The sequence below is a fragment of the Vidua macroura genome, chromosome 21 (genome assembly GCF_024509145.1).
Source record: "Vidua macroura isolate BioBank_ID:100142 chromosome 21, ASM2450914v1, whole genome shotgun sequence".
Lineage (NCBI taxonomy): Eukaryota > Metazoa > Chordata > Aves > Passeriformes > Viduidae > Vidua > Vidua macroura.
The window spans coordinates 3,068,011-3,082,842 of NC_071591.1; the positions used below are offsets into that span (position 1 = coordinate 3,068,011).

The 14,832-nt window shown below is 51.7% G+C and overlaps 1 protein-coding gene across 3 annotated transcripts in view; it reads right to left on the bottom strand.

The window, feature by feature from the left end:
• Positions 1–14,832, bottom strand: part of OLFM1 (olfactomedin 1) — a 32,633-nt gene that overhangs the window by 2,590 nt on the left and 15,211 nt on the right. For 2 of the 3 annotated variants that reach the window (XM_053996560.1, XM_053996559.1), the window contains exons 3-5: positions 10,822–10,977; positions 8,199–8,418; positions 2,250–2,356 (exon numbers count right to left, since the gene is read on the bottom strand). In XM_053996560.1, coding sequence (XP_053852535.1) covers positions 2,250–2,356; positions 8,199–8,418; positions 10,822–10,977 — 483 coding nt within the window. Of the gene's footprint in view, positions 1–2,249; positions 2,357–8,198; positions 8,419–10,821; positions 10,978–11,331; positions 12,556–14,832 lie in introns of those variants that run through there. The other variant, XM_053996562.1, reaches the window with a different exon arrangement.

Consider the following 14,832-nt stretch of genomic DNA (forward strand, 5'->3'; position numbering starts at 1 on the left):
TTAATATCCACAAGAAATATCCAGCCAGCCACTGACATTCTGGATGCAGTTGCTGCCTGAAAATGAGAGAGCTGCTTTCTGTAAGAGCCATTTAGGAAGGAGAAAAGGTAAATTTAGGAAGGAGAAAAAGTAAATTTAGGAAGGAGAAAAGGTAAATTTAGGAAGGAGAAAAGGTAAATTTAGCAAGAGGGAAGCCTTTAAGGCTGCAGATTTGGGTGATGTAGTGCAGATTTCTTCTGCAAACCCCTTGCAAAATCTGACAGCTCTGTGTCTGGAGTGTGATCATCAGTCTTTGAGAAGGGCAGCCCAACACTTGGCAGCTGCCTTTGGGAAGTCAACTGGGGTTTCCAAAAACTTTGGAGGGAATTTCAACCTTGTGTCATTACCTCCCTGGAGAGGCTGCAGAGGTGGGGAATGGACATGTGGCGAATGGCTCTGACCCTCAGCCCCAAACCTTGGTGGGCTTGGGGGTGGCTGCAAAAGCACCAGAGAACAGCCAGAGCTGGAAATGGGACTTCAGCTTCAGCTGAACCAGTTTGGGAAATTATAGGGGGAAAAATATCCAAAACATGACTCTCTCTTTGCTGCTTCCATTTCATTATCTGGTATTAAAAATTCAACATGCAAATGTGTTGTGCTCAGTTTTTAAAGCCCAGCAGAGCCCTGTGTCACCATGCAGGGGCTGCAGGACCCAAGAGCATTCCAAGCTCTGGAAAAGCAGAGATTGATGGATGAACGACGTCCCATCACAGCAGCTGGCTCTGAGCAACCTCCTCCTGTCCACACACAGCAATCCCAGCTCTCAGCATCCACCTGCTGCTCCCACAGCACTCACAAATCTCTCCCAGTTGTGTTCCGTGGTTTCATGACATGAACAAATGATCACAGGAACACCAAACCCCTCCTGGGGCTCGGGGATGATAAACTGCCCATCCTCACTTTCCCACTCTGCTGAGCAGCCAGTGAAGTTCACTTAATGGTGTGTTCCTAATAAAACTCCCAGCAGGTTTTATATATTAAATACACAGAGAGGCTTGGGAAGCTCCAGCTCCAGTTTGCAGCCCACTTGTACAATAAAAATATACTGCAGAAAAAGGCACGGCTAAAAAAAATACCAAAAAATAGCGGTTTGAGACAAAACTCCCTGAACACACGGGAGGGTCTTTAGCATCTGAACCACCAGCTTCAGCTGAAAATTGTCTTAGTGCCAATGGAAGCAGCAAGCACAGCCTGAAGGGAACGATTCTGTCCTCTCTCTTGAGCAAAATGGGACGTGATGTGGGTAAAACCTTCCCATCTCACCTCTAAGCAGGGTTTTGTTTGGGCTGGAGGTGAAATTTTGCTTAATAACTGTAAAATATGGAGGTGTTGAATTGGGGAACCAGTGCCAACCAGTTGGCTGCTGGAGGGAAAGAGCCTGACAACTCAAGTCACCTTCAAAGAAACCACCCAGAGGTGACTTCTCCAGAGCATCCCTTGTCCTCTCAGCTACAGAGCTGATGCCAGGGCACAGATCCCAAAATAGGTGCCCTGATCCAGCCCTTGCTGGTGCCTTTATCCTTTGAAGGATGCTGCATGCAGGAGGGAATTACAGGCAGCCAAGCTTTGTGCTTTTTGTTTTGTTTTGCTGCCTGCAAATCCTCGGCAAACACTCGAGATATTTTCCATTCCATCAGTCATGGGGAGCTGGGATTGATTTTCAGCCAGTTATTGGCCTCCTACCTTCTTGGGATCAAAATTGAATGGTCTGAATGGAAAAAAAAATAAAAGACCAAAACAAAGCAAAACAAATCTCTCTCTCTGGCTGCAGTCAGTTAATTCCTCACAACAATGAAGGCGGAGGATGGAGGGCAAATGCAGGCAGATGACATTATCAGAGGTGCTGCCAGCAGAAGAGCAGTAGGGACCAGGACCACGGGTCCCTCTGCTCAGCCCCAGCTCCCTCCTGGCTGCCAAACACATTAGAAACCCCAAACTTGCTTTTTTTCCCCCCACACAGACCTGGTGGTGATAATTCTGAGCCCATGGAGCCTCATCACTGCAATGAGTTTTACCTGCCCAGGAAAGGGAGCAGGGGCTGCTCAACTTCTCCTCATCCTCCCTCCCTGGGGGATTCTCAGCCCCCTCCTGCTGCCAGCAGAGCCCTGTGGGATGGATGAGGACATTCCCCAGGTTTCCCAGGGCACAGACTGGGCTGTGATGAATATTCACTGTCCTCAGCCACGCGGGTGATGCTGTCACACCCTTACCTTGTTTTCTCCCTCGGGAGCCAGAGGATCCGTCATCCACGATCCAAAGCGGGACCCCGAGGTTTTAATTGTGATCGGGTCACTTATTCCCGTCAGCTTCCCACAGGCTGGAAAAGAGGGGAAGGCTGGTGAGCACCGCGACAGCCCCTGAGGGGCACCGGCACCATCCCACCCGCTCCTCTCTGCCCTGCTGAGGGTTGGTTTAATTACAGGGAATCAGGTCAGGAACAAGTGTCGGATGCTTTTGTGTGTTTCACACCTCTTAATGACAATTGTCCTTATCGCTATCCCCAAGAAAAGGAGCTTGGCTGAAGCGGGCGAGCTGCGAGTGGCACAGAATCGAGAATGAGAGCAGCAGGCAGGTGGAGGAAGGAGCTGAAGAGCTGCTCTGATCCAGCGGCTGCAGCCAAGATAAAAAGGCAGCCGTGGCTCTTCCAGCCCTGGTGGAAACGTGCGTTTGTTACAGGTTATGCAGAGGAGAAAAAAGAGGAAGGTGGAAAATGGCCCACAATGTAAATCTCCTCCCTGCAAAGATCATTTGCCAGCCGCTTTCCCTGTTCCCCCTCGTGTTGCACACTCAGGAGACACTGGTGGATCCTCCAGGCAGCTCTGGGACAGGAACCCCAGCGCAGCAGGACGAAGGTGGGAGCGTCCCGAGGATCCCTCAGGAGCTGTTCTGGGAATCCTGCCCAGCTCAGCCTCACCAGCACAGGGATGGGCACGGCACTGTGAGCTCAGGTGCTCCAAATCTGCTGAATTCAGGGAGCCAGTTCGGCACCTTGCTGGGTTTTCAAGCCCTAAATACGAGGGGAAGCAGCAGCACCTCTCCTCCAGCTCATTTCCCAGCCCTGGCTCTGTCTGTGGATGTGGGATGCTGCAGCCCCAGCATGGAAGGTTCAGCCACATCCCAGTTCCTGTCCCCAAAAATATCCCCAAGTTTCAGCAAAGCTGCCACTCTGGTTCCCTCCCTCACCAAGATTTAACGTGAGTGCAGTGAGGAGTGACAGGTGAGGAGATGAAGGTGCCTCGGGAGGGACTGGGGCTGGTGGGGGATGCCCTGTTGGGCAGGGAGAGCTCATTTAAAACCCAGACACACCCAGGGCAGAGGCAACGGGGGCCAGCCACCACCTGAAGTTCAGGAGGTGTTCCCTGAGTTCTCTTTTTTGATGTGGGAGCCTCTGGCAGGCTGGGGAAGGGGAAGGGGGCAGTGCTGGGGTGGAGAAGCTGCTCTGGGTGCTGTGTTGGAGCTGCACTGCAGTACCTGCTCAGCAGGAGCCAGGGCTGGGCTGCGGGTGGGAGCCCCTGCAGGTGCTGCTGGAACACAGGGAGAGCTCTGCCAGCTCAGGACAAGGTCATCCTGCTCCAAATTACCAAGTAAAATCACAGGATGGTTTGTTATCAGGGACCATTAAAGGTCGTTTAGTCCAGCCCCCTGCAATGAGCAGGGATGTCTTCAACCAGATCAGGTTGCTGTCCAACCTGACCTTCATAGAATCATAGATTTTACACCCTGAGCATTTCCAGAACTCTGCAATCCCTCTCAGCTGCCTCTCTCCTTGGCCTGTTCTCACCTGCATTGTAATTCCTGATCAGACACATCCACCTGCCTCAGCTCCGAGCTGTGGCCAAAGGGATCCCCTCAGCCCAGGGCAGAAAACAGAGGAAGATATTCCTGATGTGCACCAGCAGGACATGACCAAGGGCACCATCAGTGCCCCACAGCCTCCAGACCCAGGCAGATCAAGAGAGGTGCCACCAAAAAGCAGAGCTTTTCTGGGACACAAGGCACAGGAATTTGCCCCCCTGCCTGCTGCACTCCAAACCTCTCAGCTCAGAGGGAGAGCAAAGAGATGCAATGGGTTAAAATAACAAATTTGAATGTCTTGCAGGGGTCCAGCCTTCCCCTAATCCCAGATCTGCCTTCCATTATCACAGCCCTACTCTGCTGTCACTTTATCTCTTCCTCCCATTTCCTTGGAGAGGAGCGTGCTATAAAAGCTCATTGATTAAAAAAAAAAAAAACAGCAGCTGATAAGGGTAAACCAGTGTTGTTTGCAACATCTCCTACACGTTTAGCTAGAGGCACACACAGCCCAGCTCCTCAGCAATGCAGGAGGGTTGTTCTCTCTCCTGCTGTGAACCCATCCTGGGCTGCTGGGGGGAATTCAACACGGATTTTGAAGATCCCGAGTTAGCTTTGCTGGGTTTGCCACCCAGCCATGGACAACCCCAGCCCCTGGAGTCCTCACCCACCTGAGGAGATCCACAGCACACTCACAATATCAGCAGCTGAGCCTTTTGCAAACCCCCCCCTCCTGCTGGGATGGCAGGAGTATGGGATTCTATGGGAATTCCAGGTCACTCAGGGACAACTGTGCCACAGAAAAGCACATCCTGGTGCTCACCCAGGGCTCCAGGACAGGGGAAACCTGTGGGGAGCAGATTGTAGAGCCTCACAGAGGAGCTGCTTTCACTCCTCTTCGCCCAGAGCTATTCAGATCCTTTCTCCTGGCCATAAATCCACCTTTTCCCAAGTGTCCCTCTGTGTCCCTGCCATTAATGCATCCCCACACAGCCCCTTCCTTCAGCTGCACGAGGAATTTTCCAGCAGGAGCGGGTGGAATCTGCTCTCCCCTCCTCCCAGGGTGCCACCACCTCCTCTCCAGCTCTGGATGCTGCCCACAAGTCCTGCTTGGCAGCTCCCAGCAGCTCCTCCACCAACGCACAGGCACCAGCTCCTTCTGGGCTCCGTGGTTCTGCTGCCACAGCCGGGATCCTTCCCTGCTCCAGCTTCCCAGGAAGCCAAGGACTGATCCCCATCCCAATCCCAGCCCTCCACGGCAGGGATGGGGCTGTGGCAGCTCAGCTGTGCCTGGATCTTGCCTCTGTTGCCTGGTTGGGAACACCCCATCCCAAACCCATCGGGGATGGAGCTCCATCCCCATCCCAAACCCATCGGGGATGGAGCTCCATCCCCATCCCAAACCCATCAGGGATGGAGCTCCATCCCCATCCCAAACCACTGGGAAGGGGCTCCATGCCCAGCCCAAACCCATCAGGGATGGGGCTCCATCCTCATCCCAAATTTATCAGGGATGGCTCCATCCCCATCCCTGCACCAGGATTTTTCCCAAGGAAATCTTGTCCTGCCTGACTTCAATTCCCCCTAGATCCAAGGAGTGCCAACCCCTGCACTTCCTCTTAGGAACATTACTGGAAAGGCTAAAATCCCTGTATAAATAGGGATCTTTAGGAGTGTAAACAGAAACACAGATTGAACCTGCCATTATTGATTTTTTTCCCCCTCCACACACATGCCAGGGTCAGGAAGTGTTTTCACTGTTGATCCATCAATAATGCTTAGGAAACCCAAAATGCAAAGCAGGACCTTGGCTAAGGAAAAGGCAGTGCCAAGGCTCAGAGCTCCCTGGGAGAGGTGAACTGGGTGGGAATGTGGCACATCCCTCCCCTCCCCTTGGCCTGTGCTTGTTGCAGTGACTCCCTGACCCTGTTTGGGGCACACACAATCCAGGGGAGCAGCAAATCCCAGCCAGAACCTTCTCCTTGAGACATCAGAGAGCCCAGCTGAGCAGAAAACCTGCAGCAAAGTGAAATCCTCAGCAATCAGGGCCTCATTGTGTGGCAGCACAGCATTTGTAAGGCTGTTACCTGAATTTAACTCAATTAGCAACCATTTCCAGTGCTTTACATGCCAGAGAGATAAACAGCATTGGAAATTCAATCCGTGCTGTTTCTTTTAAGTGACCAAATAAATCACCTTCCTGAGTGAGCAGCAAATCCTCTGGGATGAGCCTTTGGGAGGCACAGAATCCATCTCTGTGAGCACCCAGGGCTGCTGCAAAAGAGCTGCCCTGACCCCAGAGAGAGAGCAAGGGCAGGGAGAAGCCAAAAAGCCCAGCTAAAGACTCAAAAAAGATTTTAAAAAACACCCAGAAGTTTCTAGACAAGGTTACCTGCAAGAGCTCAGCATCCCTACCTGCCTCATTCTTACCTGGGCTACTGGTCCCAGCTGGACCTGAGCGTGAGGGGATGGAATGAGCAGAAAGGGTTAATGGTCCAAGAGCAAATTCTAATTTTTTGGAGCCCTGAATGGTTTGGGAGCTACTCCTTAAAGCCTGCCCAGGGTCAGTGGGAGGATTGTCCCAGCCTCCCTGGTTGGAGAGGGGCTGGGGGGGACAGGATGGCTTTGTTTAAAGAACTGTCCCCAAGTTTGAAGTCTCCAATCCCTGCTCCTGCTCCCTGTCCCTGCAACCCACAGCTCCTCCTCATCTTCAAGGGTTGGGCTGAAGGCTCTGGGTGCAGCAAGGGGATCCCTCCTAGGGCACCTTCTCCTCCTCTGCCTTCAGCAGGGGAGGGATGAGAGGATCCGTTTGCAGGGGATGTGGGGCTGCCAGGAGGTCTCTGTGTGCCCTTGGTCCACCCCACCCTCCTGGGCCTGTTCTCCTTTCTTATCTTTCCTTCTTATCTGCTCATACTTCCTCATCTTCCCACTGCAGGGTGCCTGCCCACCTGATAGAGCTCCAGGAACTGGGGACCAAGTCACTCCAGCCCTGCTCATTCCTGTCCCCATTAGGCTTTCAAGAGGGTGAGGGCGAGGTCAGAATTTCCCTCCTTGCCCAACCCTGCTGCCCTCCCTGTGACCATCACGGGGTGAGGGGAGGGACAACAGAAAGGGGCAGAAAGCCCCAGCCTGTCCTGCTCTCAAACCAAACCTGGGGCACCAGCACTCACTAATTAATGAGAAATCAAACTCTCATCTCTCTTGGCCAGGGGGGCTTTGCCTGTTCCAAGGGTGCCTCGGTGCCTGGCTTGTTCAAATACTCTCAGCATCCACATTTAAATGGGAATTTTACTCTCTGGGTGAGATGGAGCCTACAAGGGATGTCCAAGAAACCAGAGGATGGAAATGCAGAGGGAATGGAGGGGAGGTGGCTGCTCACAGTGTGGAGGCATCTGGAAACAAGCAAAAGCAACCCCAGCAGCAGAGCCAAGAGAGAAACAAAGCGTTACCTTGCCAAGGATATCAAGTGCTCAGAAGAGATCTGATCTTCCGTGAAGTTACCTGAGAGTGTAATTTCGTATGTGCTACCAAAATAGACTGCAGAGCAGTTAATGTGTTTGGATTATCTAAATGGCGTGGCAAGAAAGTCAATAATGGAAGGAGAAATTAAATCAAGTCAGAGCTGGCCCAACAAATGGCGCAGAGAGTCCTTGCAGCTGTGGAAGGCAGCGCCCTCCTCCTTCCCCCTGTGTTTGGGGTCACGCGTTGGGTTTGGCGACAGCTGAGCCTCCCCACAAGAGCCCCAAGAGTTTTCAGTCAATTCAAACCCTCTGGATGAGGTCAGAGATGAGTCCCTGGTGGTTTGGCAGCAGCCTGGTGGAAATGGCTCCCTGCTCCCTCGGGGAACGGGAGAGGGAGGATTCACATCCCGCGCAGGGGCAGGACCACACCGCGCGCCAGCTCCTCATGCTCTGCTCCGGGGGGATTGGCAAGATGCAAAAAAAAAAAGAAAGGAAACCGAGGGAAACCGAGGCACAGCCCCACACCCCCCACCACGAGCAGAGCCCTTTGCTGACGGGCCAGGTCCAGGGATGCAGAAGCAAAAGGGGTGCAAGTGTTGGCTTTGCATAAGCGTGAGCTGCCACTTATGCAAGCGCCGCCCACACGCCCGCTCGGAGGGGAGGAGGATCCTGAAGCGCTCACACCACGAGCAGCATTGCCCCTGCCAGTAATCCTGGGCAGGACTACTCCCAGGAGGAATGCTCCTGGTGGCATAACTCTTGGCAGGATCGCCCCTGGCTGTGTGGAGCTCATCCCTCGCGGCCGGGCACGGCACCAGATGTCCAGCGGGGCATCTCTGCCTCCGGCCGGGATGCGTGCGTTGGCGCCGGTGGCGTTGGGAGCCACCATGGTGGTTCTGAGCCTACCTAATTTTTGCATGCATGCACGAAGCCTTTCTTCAAGATTTGACACTCTGTTCTGAAGCTCTTCGTAGTCATAGGCGCCAATCTCCTCCTGGAGTTCGTTTAGAACTGACGTCAGATTCTGGACCTCCTCTTTAAACTGCAATACCAATTTGGCATCGGCTTTGTACTCTTCCAACACTGGTATCAAAGGCCTAAGTTCCTCCATTTTCGCTTTTATTGCCTGCAAGGTTAAAATAAGCTCGGTTCAGTGCTATGCGTGCAAAAATCTGCAACACTCTGCCTTGACCTGGGTGCTTCCTATGGGAGCGAAATGTTCACATATCCCACAATTATTAGCATTAAAATTAGCTCAATTATTATTTTTGGTCCGAATGATGTCTTGGCAAGAACATATTAAACAGGCTGCAGAACACCAAAATATTTGGGAAAGGCCTTTATTTGTCATTTTTAGAATGCAACATCTTAGGGTTACATGCTTCAGATCACATACACAAAGAGTTGTTGTTTTTTTTTTCTTTTTTTTCTTTCCAAAAAATAAAAGAAAATAAGATATATATGCATTGACAAGGGTTTCAAACTATTCATGAAATGCATCTACAATTGCATGCAAAGGAAGATCTCGGTTGTGTGGTTCAAGGTTCCTTAGTGAGATATGGTGCTAATTTGGAAAATAATCAAAAAAAAAAAAAAAAAAATCAATGCATGGTGCAAAATGCTCTGTGGCCCTCTTTTCATGGTTACATGGGAGTGAACTGCTTCTTCAGTCACTGCAGCATTGAAAAAACTTGCTTTTTAGTTAGCCCTGTAAGCAAGAAAATGAAATACTGTTGAGGATCTAGCTCACTAACCTGCCTTATATAGATAGCCATTCATAGACAAATACTCTTACGGCACTAAAGAGAGAAAAAAAACCAACACAAGAGCTCTAAAACACTCACAGTTTAATGCTGGCATTAGCAGGAACAAAATGCTGTGGCTGTTCTTTCAAATGCTGCTTTGGCAGCAAATTGGACAAAAAATCCTCACTGGTTTCAAGTGCGGAACAGAAAAGTAAAATTCATTATCAGATGGATTTTGCAGAAATGATTTTTTCGTTTTTTTTTTTTCTTTTTTTTTTTTTAATTTTTTTTTGTTTGTTTTTTTTTTTTTCTCATTTAAAGGCTCAGAATTCAGCATTTTGTTGCAGATGCTTTGCTCCAGCAGCTAATGAGTAGACATTAATATGCATGCACCTACCCGTAATGAAGCGTGTTAGAACACCCAAAATCCCTGGTGCTGCTGCAATTACAGTGGCCAAGCTCGCAGCACCCAGGGCTGTGACATCTGCCTGTGTCCTGAAGCTTTTTGGGGCTGAACAGGATCAGGAATTCCTCCTCAGCCTCCTTCCCATCCATCCCCTCCTATTTAAGCCGCGAGGTTTTTTTCCCTCCTGCGCTTTGCACGCGGGGAATGTTTTAATTTTATTTCATTTAAAGTTCCCTGGCAGGCAAAGGGGAGGGTTGAACTCATCAGAATGGTGGAGGGGGGGAAACAATAATAATTGAAATAAAGAAATAATTAAATAGAAGAAACTCATGCTCAAGTCTTTCCATCCAGACTGCAGAGCTAAATTTAGGGTCCTGCAGTAACTGGAGATGGGGAGCGGAGGAGGTGGAGTTGGTGAAAAGTTTTAAGAACCATCTTCCCAGCTTTTTATGAGATAATCATGGTATTTCAGTATTTAGCATTAAAAAAAAAATCTGCTTTAAAATACCAGCCAGCTGCCTGCAAACGAGGGTGGGAATCAGCTGGGTGGCTGATCAGAAAAGTCCCCACATTCCACCAGAAATCTTTTCTGTTTGATTTTTTATTTCCATTAACCCACAGCACTGCTAACATTTAAGATTCCAGTATTGCTCAGAACATCTTTTTGGCAATTTCATTCATCCTCAAGCAACTTCCTGAGGCTTTGGCCACTGCTCCCAGTGCCAGCTGCATCCCAGAGGCTGCAGCTCCTCTCCCCCTCTGCCCAGCACCAGGACACCACACAAACCATCAGAAGGTGCTGCCTCTGCTGCCAACACCCAAAATTGGATGAAATCCTGGAGATGTGCAGTTTGCCAGCTGGAGGACAGCTGTAATAATTGTGTTTTTGGGGTATTTTTTCGGGGGGGGGGGTGATGTTTGATTGATGAACTCCTTTCTCCAGCCACCCCCAGGGCAGATGGGGTTTGGTGACTGCCTGCACGTTTGCCACGTGCTGCAGGAATGCAAAGGGAGCCCCAGTTCCTGGGTTTTTTCCCCCAAGAAATGGGTGCTGGGCATGGCAAGGAGAAGCTGCCTGGCCACAGAGGGGAACCCACCTCACCCAGAGCTCGGGTGTCTCCCTGCAGACCCCTCCTGATGGAATCACCCTGCACCTATTTCGGGCACCCAGGCGGGTGTGGGAACGCAGAGATTTGTGCTTTTACCCTATAACAAGATGCAGGGCTGAGGGTGTGAGGCCACAGCCTGGATCTGGCTGTGCTTTGGGCAGGAAGGACCCCACAGCTGGTCCCCTGATGGGAGCCAGGGCCACAGTGCCGTGCCCATGGCCACAATTCCCTGGCCACAGCTGCCGTAGCAGTTTGGAAATCAGACCTACCTTAAACTGCCTTGCCAGGTGCTGCTTGTGGCTTTCTTCCACTTGCTTAAATTTGGATTCCAGTCCCCTCATCTGGTTTTCCATCTTCTCCACGTACTGTAGGTCTCTCTGAGTCCTCCTGTCCAACACCTCTATCGACTGGGACATGTTTTGCACCTGCCAAACGAGAAGGGACTCATTAAGAAGGTGCTGCCAGCAGCGAGGCAGCCCCCCTTGCATCCCAAGGCTGACCTTTCCCACATGCTCAGCACAGCTAAAGGGCAATCAGCCCATGCATTATTTACTGCCTCATCAACAGCAGCTCCCAGATTACGACCCCGTGCTCCAAAACACAGCAAAACCGGTTTCATAAATGATTTTTTTTTTTTTTTTTGCTGCTGCTGCGCTGCAGAGAATAATTCAGCAATCCAACATGGAAATGAGGGGTGTAGTTGAGGTTAAACTCAGGCTGGCCTCTCTGACAGGCACCTGCTGTGGCACGAGGAGAGCTCAGAGGTGACAGCAGCACACCTGGCTGGCAGGAAAAGCTTCTGCCCAGGTGCGCATTTCCATCTCCTCGTGAGCGCAAACCTCAGTCCCCGCCAGCAGAACTCCATTATCCAACCCAGCCTGCTCAGCCAGCATCTGCCACAAGAGCCCCAGCGGCAGGGAGGGCATCCTGGAGCCGGGCAGCAGCGGGGCAGGGGTGGTACCCCACTGGTGCCCTCCCGCTCGGGAGCTCCAGCTCTGGAGCCGAGCGGTGCCGCATTCCCGCGGCTCCCGCTCCGAGCCCAGCTGGCCTCGCCGGGGGAATGATGCAAGGAGCTTGGCTGGGCTCACAGTGAGAAAACGAGCTGGAGGTGTGAGGAGGGGAGGGGAACGCCAGCGAGGCTGACCTGATTTTGAAGGTTGGCTGCCATCTGATTTATTAAGATATTCCCTCCTGTTTTCCAGGCTGGGAGAGGTGGAACGAGCTCTGACGTCAGCTCCTGTTTAGCACCGAGCCGTATTTAAGGGCTCTGCAGCGGGGCCGGACGTGTTTGTGCCACGGTGGGGACGTGACGGGGCTCAGCCCACGGGTGCTGCTCCTGCCACCGCCACGTCACCCCGGCAGTGCCACCGCCGCGATGACGTCCGTGGGTAAAGTGAATCAGGCACCCAGGCTGCTGCTGCTGCTGCATCAGGGCCTCCAGAGCCAGCCTGCTCCCAGCTCCCAGCCTGCTCCCAGCTCCCAGCCTGCTCCCAGCCTGCTCCCAGCTCGCTCAGCTGTGGGTGGCTGAGCCAACCCCGAGCAGGAGCCAGCCCCGTCCCCTGATGGATGCCACATCCGCTCCCGTCTGCGTCCTCGCCGCAGCCAAGCTGGCGTGGGGAAGGAAGGAGTGGTGAAAATCCCACGTTTCCTCTGGCAAATCCCACTGTGGTGGGCTGGGACTTACCTGGAGTGGCAGAGCGAGGGCAAGGCAGGACACCCGTGCAGGGCAAATGGCAACTGTGCCCCTCCAGCTTGGAAAAAACCATCACAGTGCCCGTTGCTCATGCAGGATGACACCGAAACTATTGCAGGGATCTATTAAAAACGTATGGACGACCTGTATGGCAAAGGCCAACAGGCTTTGGAGTGTTCTGTACAACTGCTCTGGGGACCAGAGTGTTCCTCAGCAAAGGTGAAGCTATTTGTGGTCTCTGAGCCTCAGAGATGAACCAGCAGCACCCTGACCTCCCCAGGACCTGCTCAGGGAGGTGTGAGGAGCAGAGAAAAGAGCAACAACAACAAGGTTTGGAGGAGAAAAGAGCAAATCTGAGCTCAGCCTGAGCCTGGTCAGCTCCCATTAAGCTGTGCCTCCCACAGGGGATGTGAGCTCTCAGTGAGTGTTAATTCACCTGGGCTGCATGTGGAGGAGTTTGAAGACCTCTCTGTGCCCCGAGGCAGGAGAAGAGAAGCCTTAGACAAGCATGGCTGGGCTGCCAAGCTACTTTTATTCCAGTTATCCAGCCTATCCTTCGAGTCGAGCAGCAGAATTGCTCCAAGGAGCAGAGAGAGGGATGACTTGTAGGGCTCATGCAAAATTTATCCCATTTATCCCACTAGTGCCTAACCCCAGCTGCAAAGAATCCGAAAAGAGCATTTCTGTAATGAGAGACCTGAGTCTGCTGAGTAACATTCTGGGGGGCTCCTTAGGCTCTTTCTCAGGTGGTGGGAAGGGAGAGACACGCTCTGCTCTCAGAGCATCTCGCCCAGGCTGCTGCCCTCAAACACCTCTGGAACGTTTCTGCTCCTCCCTGAAGCAGAGGAAAACAACTTCCTCACGTGCCTCTGCCCAGAGATGCCTAAAATGAACTGCTGTGCTATCCTGGGGTGGATTTCACAAGCCCAGAGTGGGTATTGGTTGCTCTTGTTGTTTTCCATGGGGCAAGATCTGGGCCAGATTTGCAGGGAGTGAGCCTGAGATCCCTGACAGATCCCTGACAGATCCCTGACAGATCCCTGACAGCCCCGCGTGCTCCAGCAGCTGATGATCTGCCTGTTGTCCCTCATTAGCATATTATGCCCTTGATCCAGCAAAGTGCTTTGGCACATGATTAGGTTTCAATGAGCCTGTTGGAGCTCAGGCTGAAGCATGTACAGAAGTGCTCTAATGAACTCAGGCCCAAGGATAGTGCCTCTTAAATTCCCTCAGCTCCATCCATCAGCTGCAGTCCTCAAACATCGCCTGAAAATGCTTTTTGTCTCCTCTCTCAGCCCGAAACCTCATTTTCACCAAACTAATGTGACACAGATACCTGTGGCTGTCTGGAGGAAAAGAGTTATTTTTAGCAGTTGAAATAGGAAATTAATACAAATGAAGCTTCCAGCGCTGCTCTTGTCATCCTGTTTGATGAGTTGATTCACAATTAAACCAGAGTCACAGGGAGTCAGTATTGGCCTGATGACCTCAGTGAGGTTTATAAGGTCAAATCCAAGGTTTAAACCCTGCTCAAGCTTCCCTGTGGATCAGCCTTTCCTGCCAGCTGAGCCCAGCTTTGGGGTTTCAGCTGGAACAAACCTTCAGCCTTGGGGAGCTGCACAAACTGGTGGAACAGCAGCAAGAGGAATCTTGAGGGAGATTTTCAAGGTTTAGGGGAAAAATCAGCAGAGAAATGGACTCAGCTGATGGTTCAGGAAATGAAAAGTTCATCTGATAAGGTTTGCAGGAGGCAGTGATGGCTGGGAAGAGATGTCACTGTCCCCCTATACACACCTGGGAGTGACCATCAGAGGAACAAAAAGAACTGTTAAATCTGGAAATCAGCACTGGCTGAGAGGAAGGATTGGCAGGAAACCAGAAACGTTTTCACCATCAGAGGAGGAAGTTGTCCCCGATAACAGGGCCAGAACAAATCAATCAATCAATCAAATTCTGTTTGGAGATCAAACACAATCTGATGATGATGAGCAGGACTGAGGTGATGTCTTGGCTTGGGTGCAGTCCAAGGTCTGGACTCAGCACCTGCCACGTGGAAGGCTGGAAGGACTCGGTGTACCCCAGCCAAGGATGAGCTCAGACACCTCGAGTGTCAAACCACGGGGCTGAACACTCTGTGCAGCCTGAGCAGCCCTGGCTGCCCTCCCCTCCCCTCTTTAACCTGTCAGGATGCCCAGCACTCATTCCCAGCCACAGGAACTGCAGTTCCTACACAGATCCTCATCCCCATCAACTGAGCATGGATGGATGGCAGCTCTGAACCTCGAAATTCCAAAAGATTCTGCATGGAGATTTCCCTGAAGATGCTGTGATTGCTTTGTGTACACACACATGCAGCTGATGCCATGCAACATCATTTCCATGGGTGAATTCCACATCTGCTCCTTGGAAAACCCAAACACAATTACCTCCTGGACACATTGTGCTGCTTCCTCTGCTGCCAGGGAGAAACCAGGAGAATTTCCCCCCATCACAAAGCTAGGGTTAGAATGCCAGCTGAGGGAAGGAGTTTTCAGGATTGAAATCCTTGCTGGGAAGCTGGAAGCTCTGCTCTGCAGTTGTTTGTACC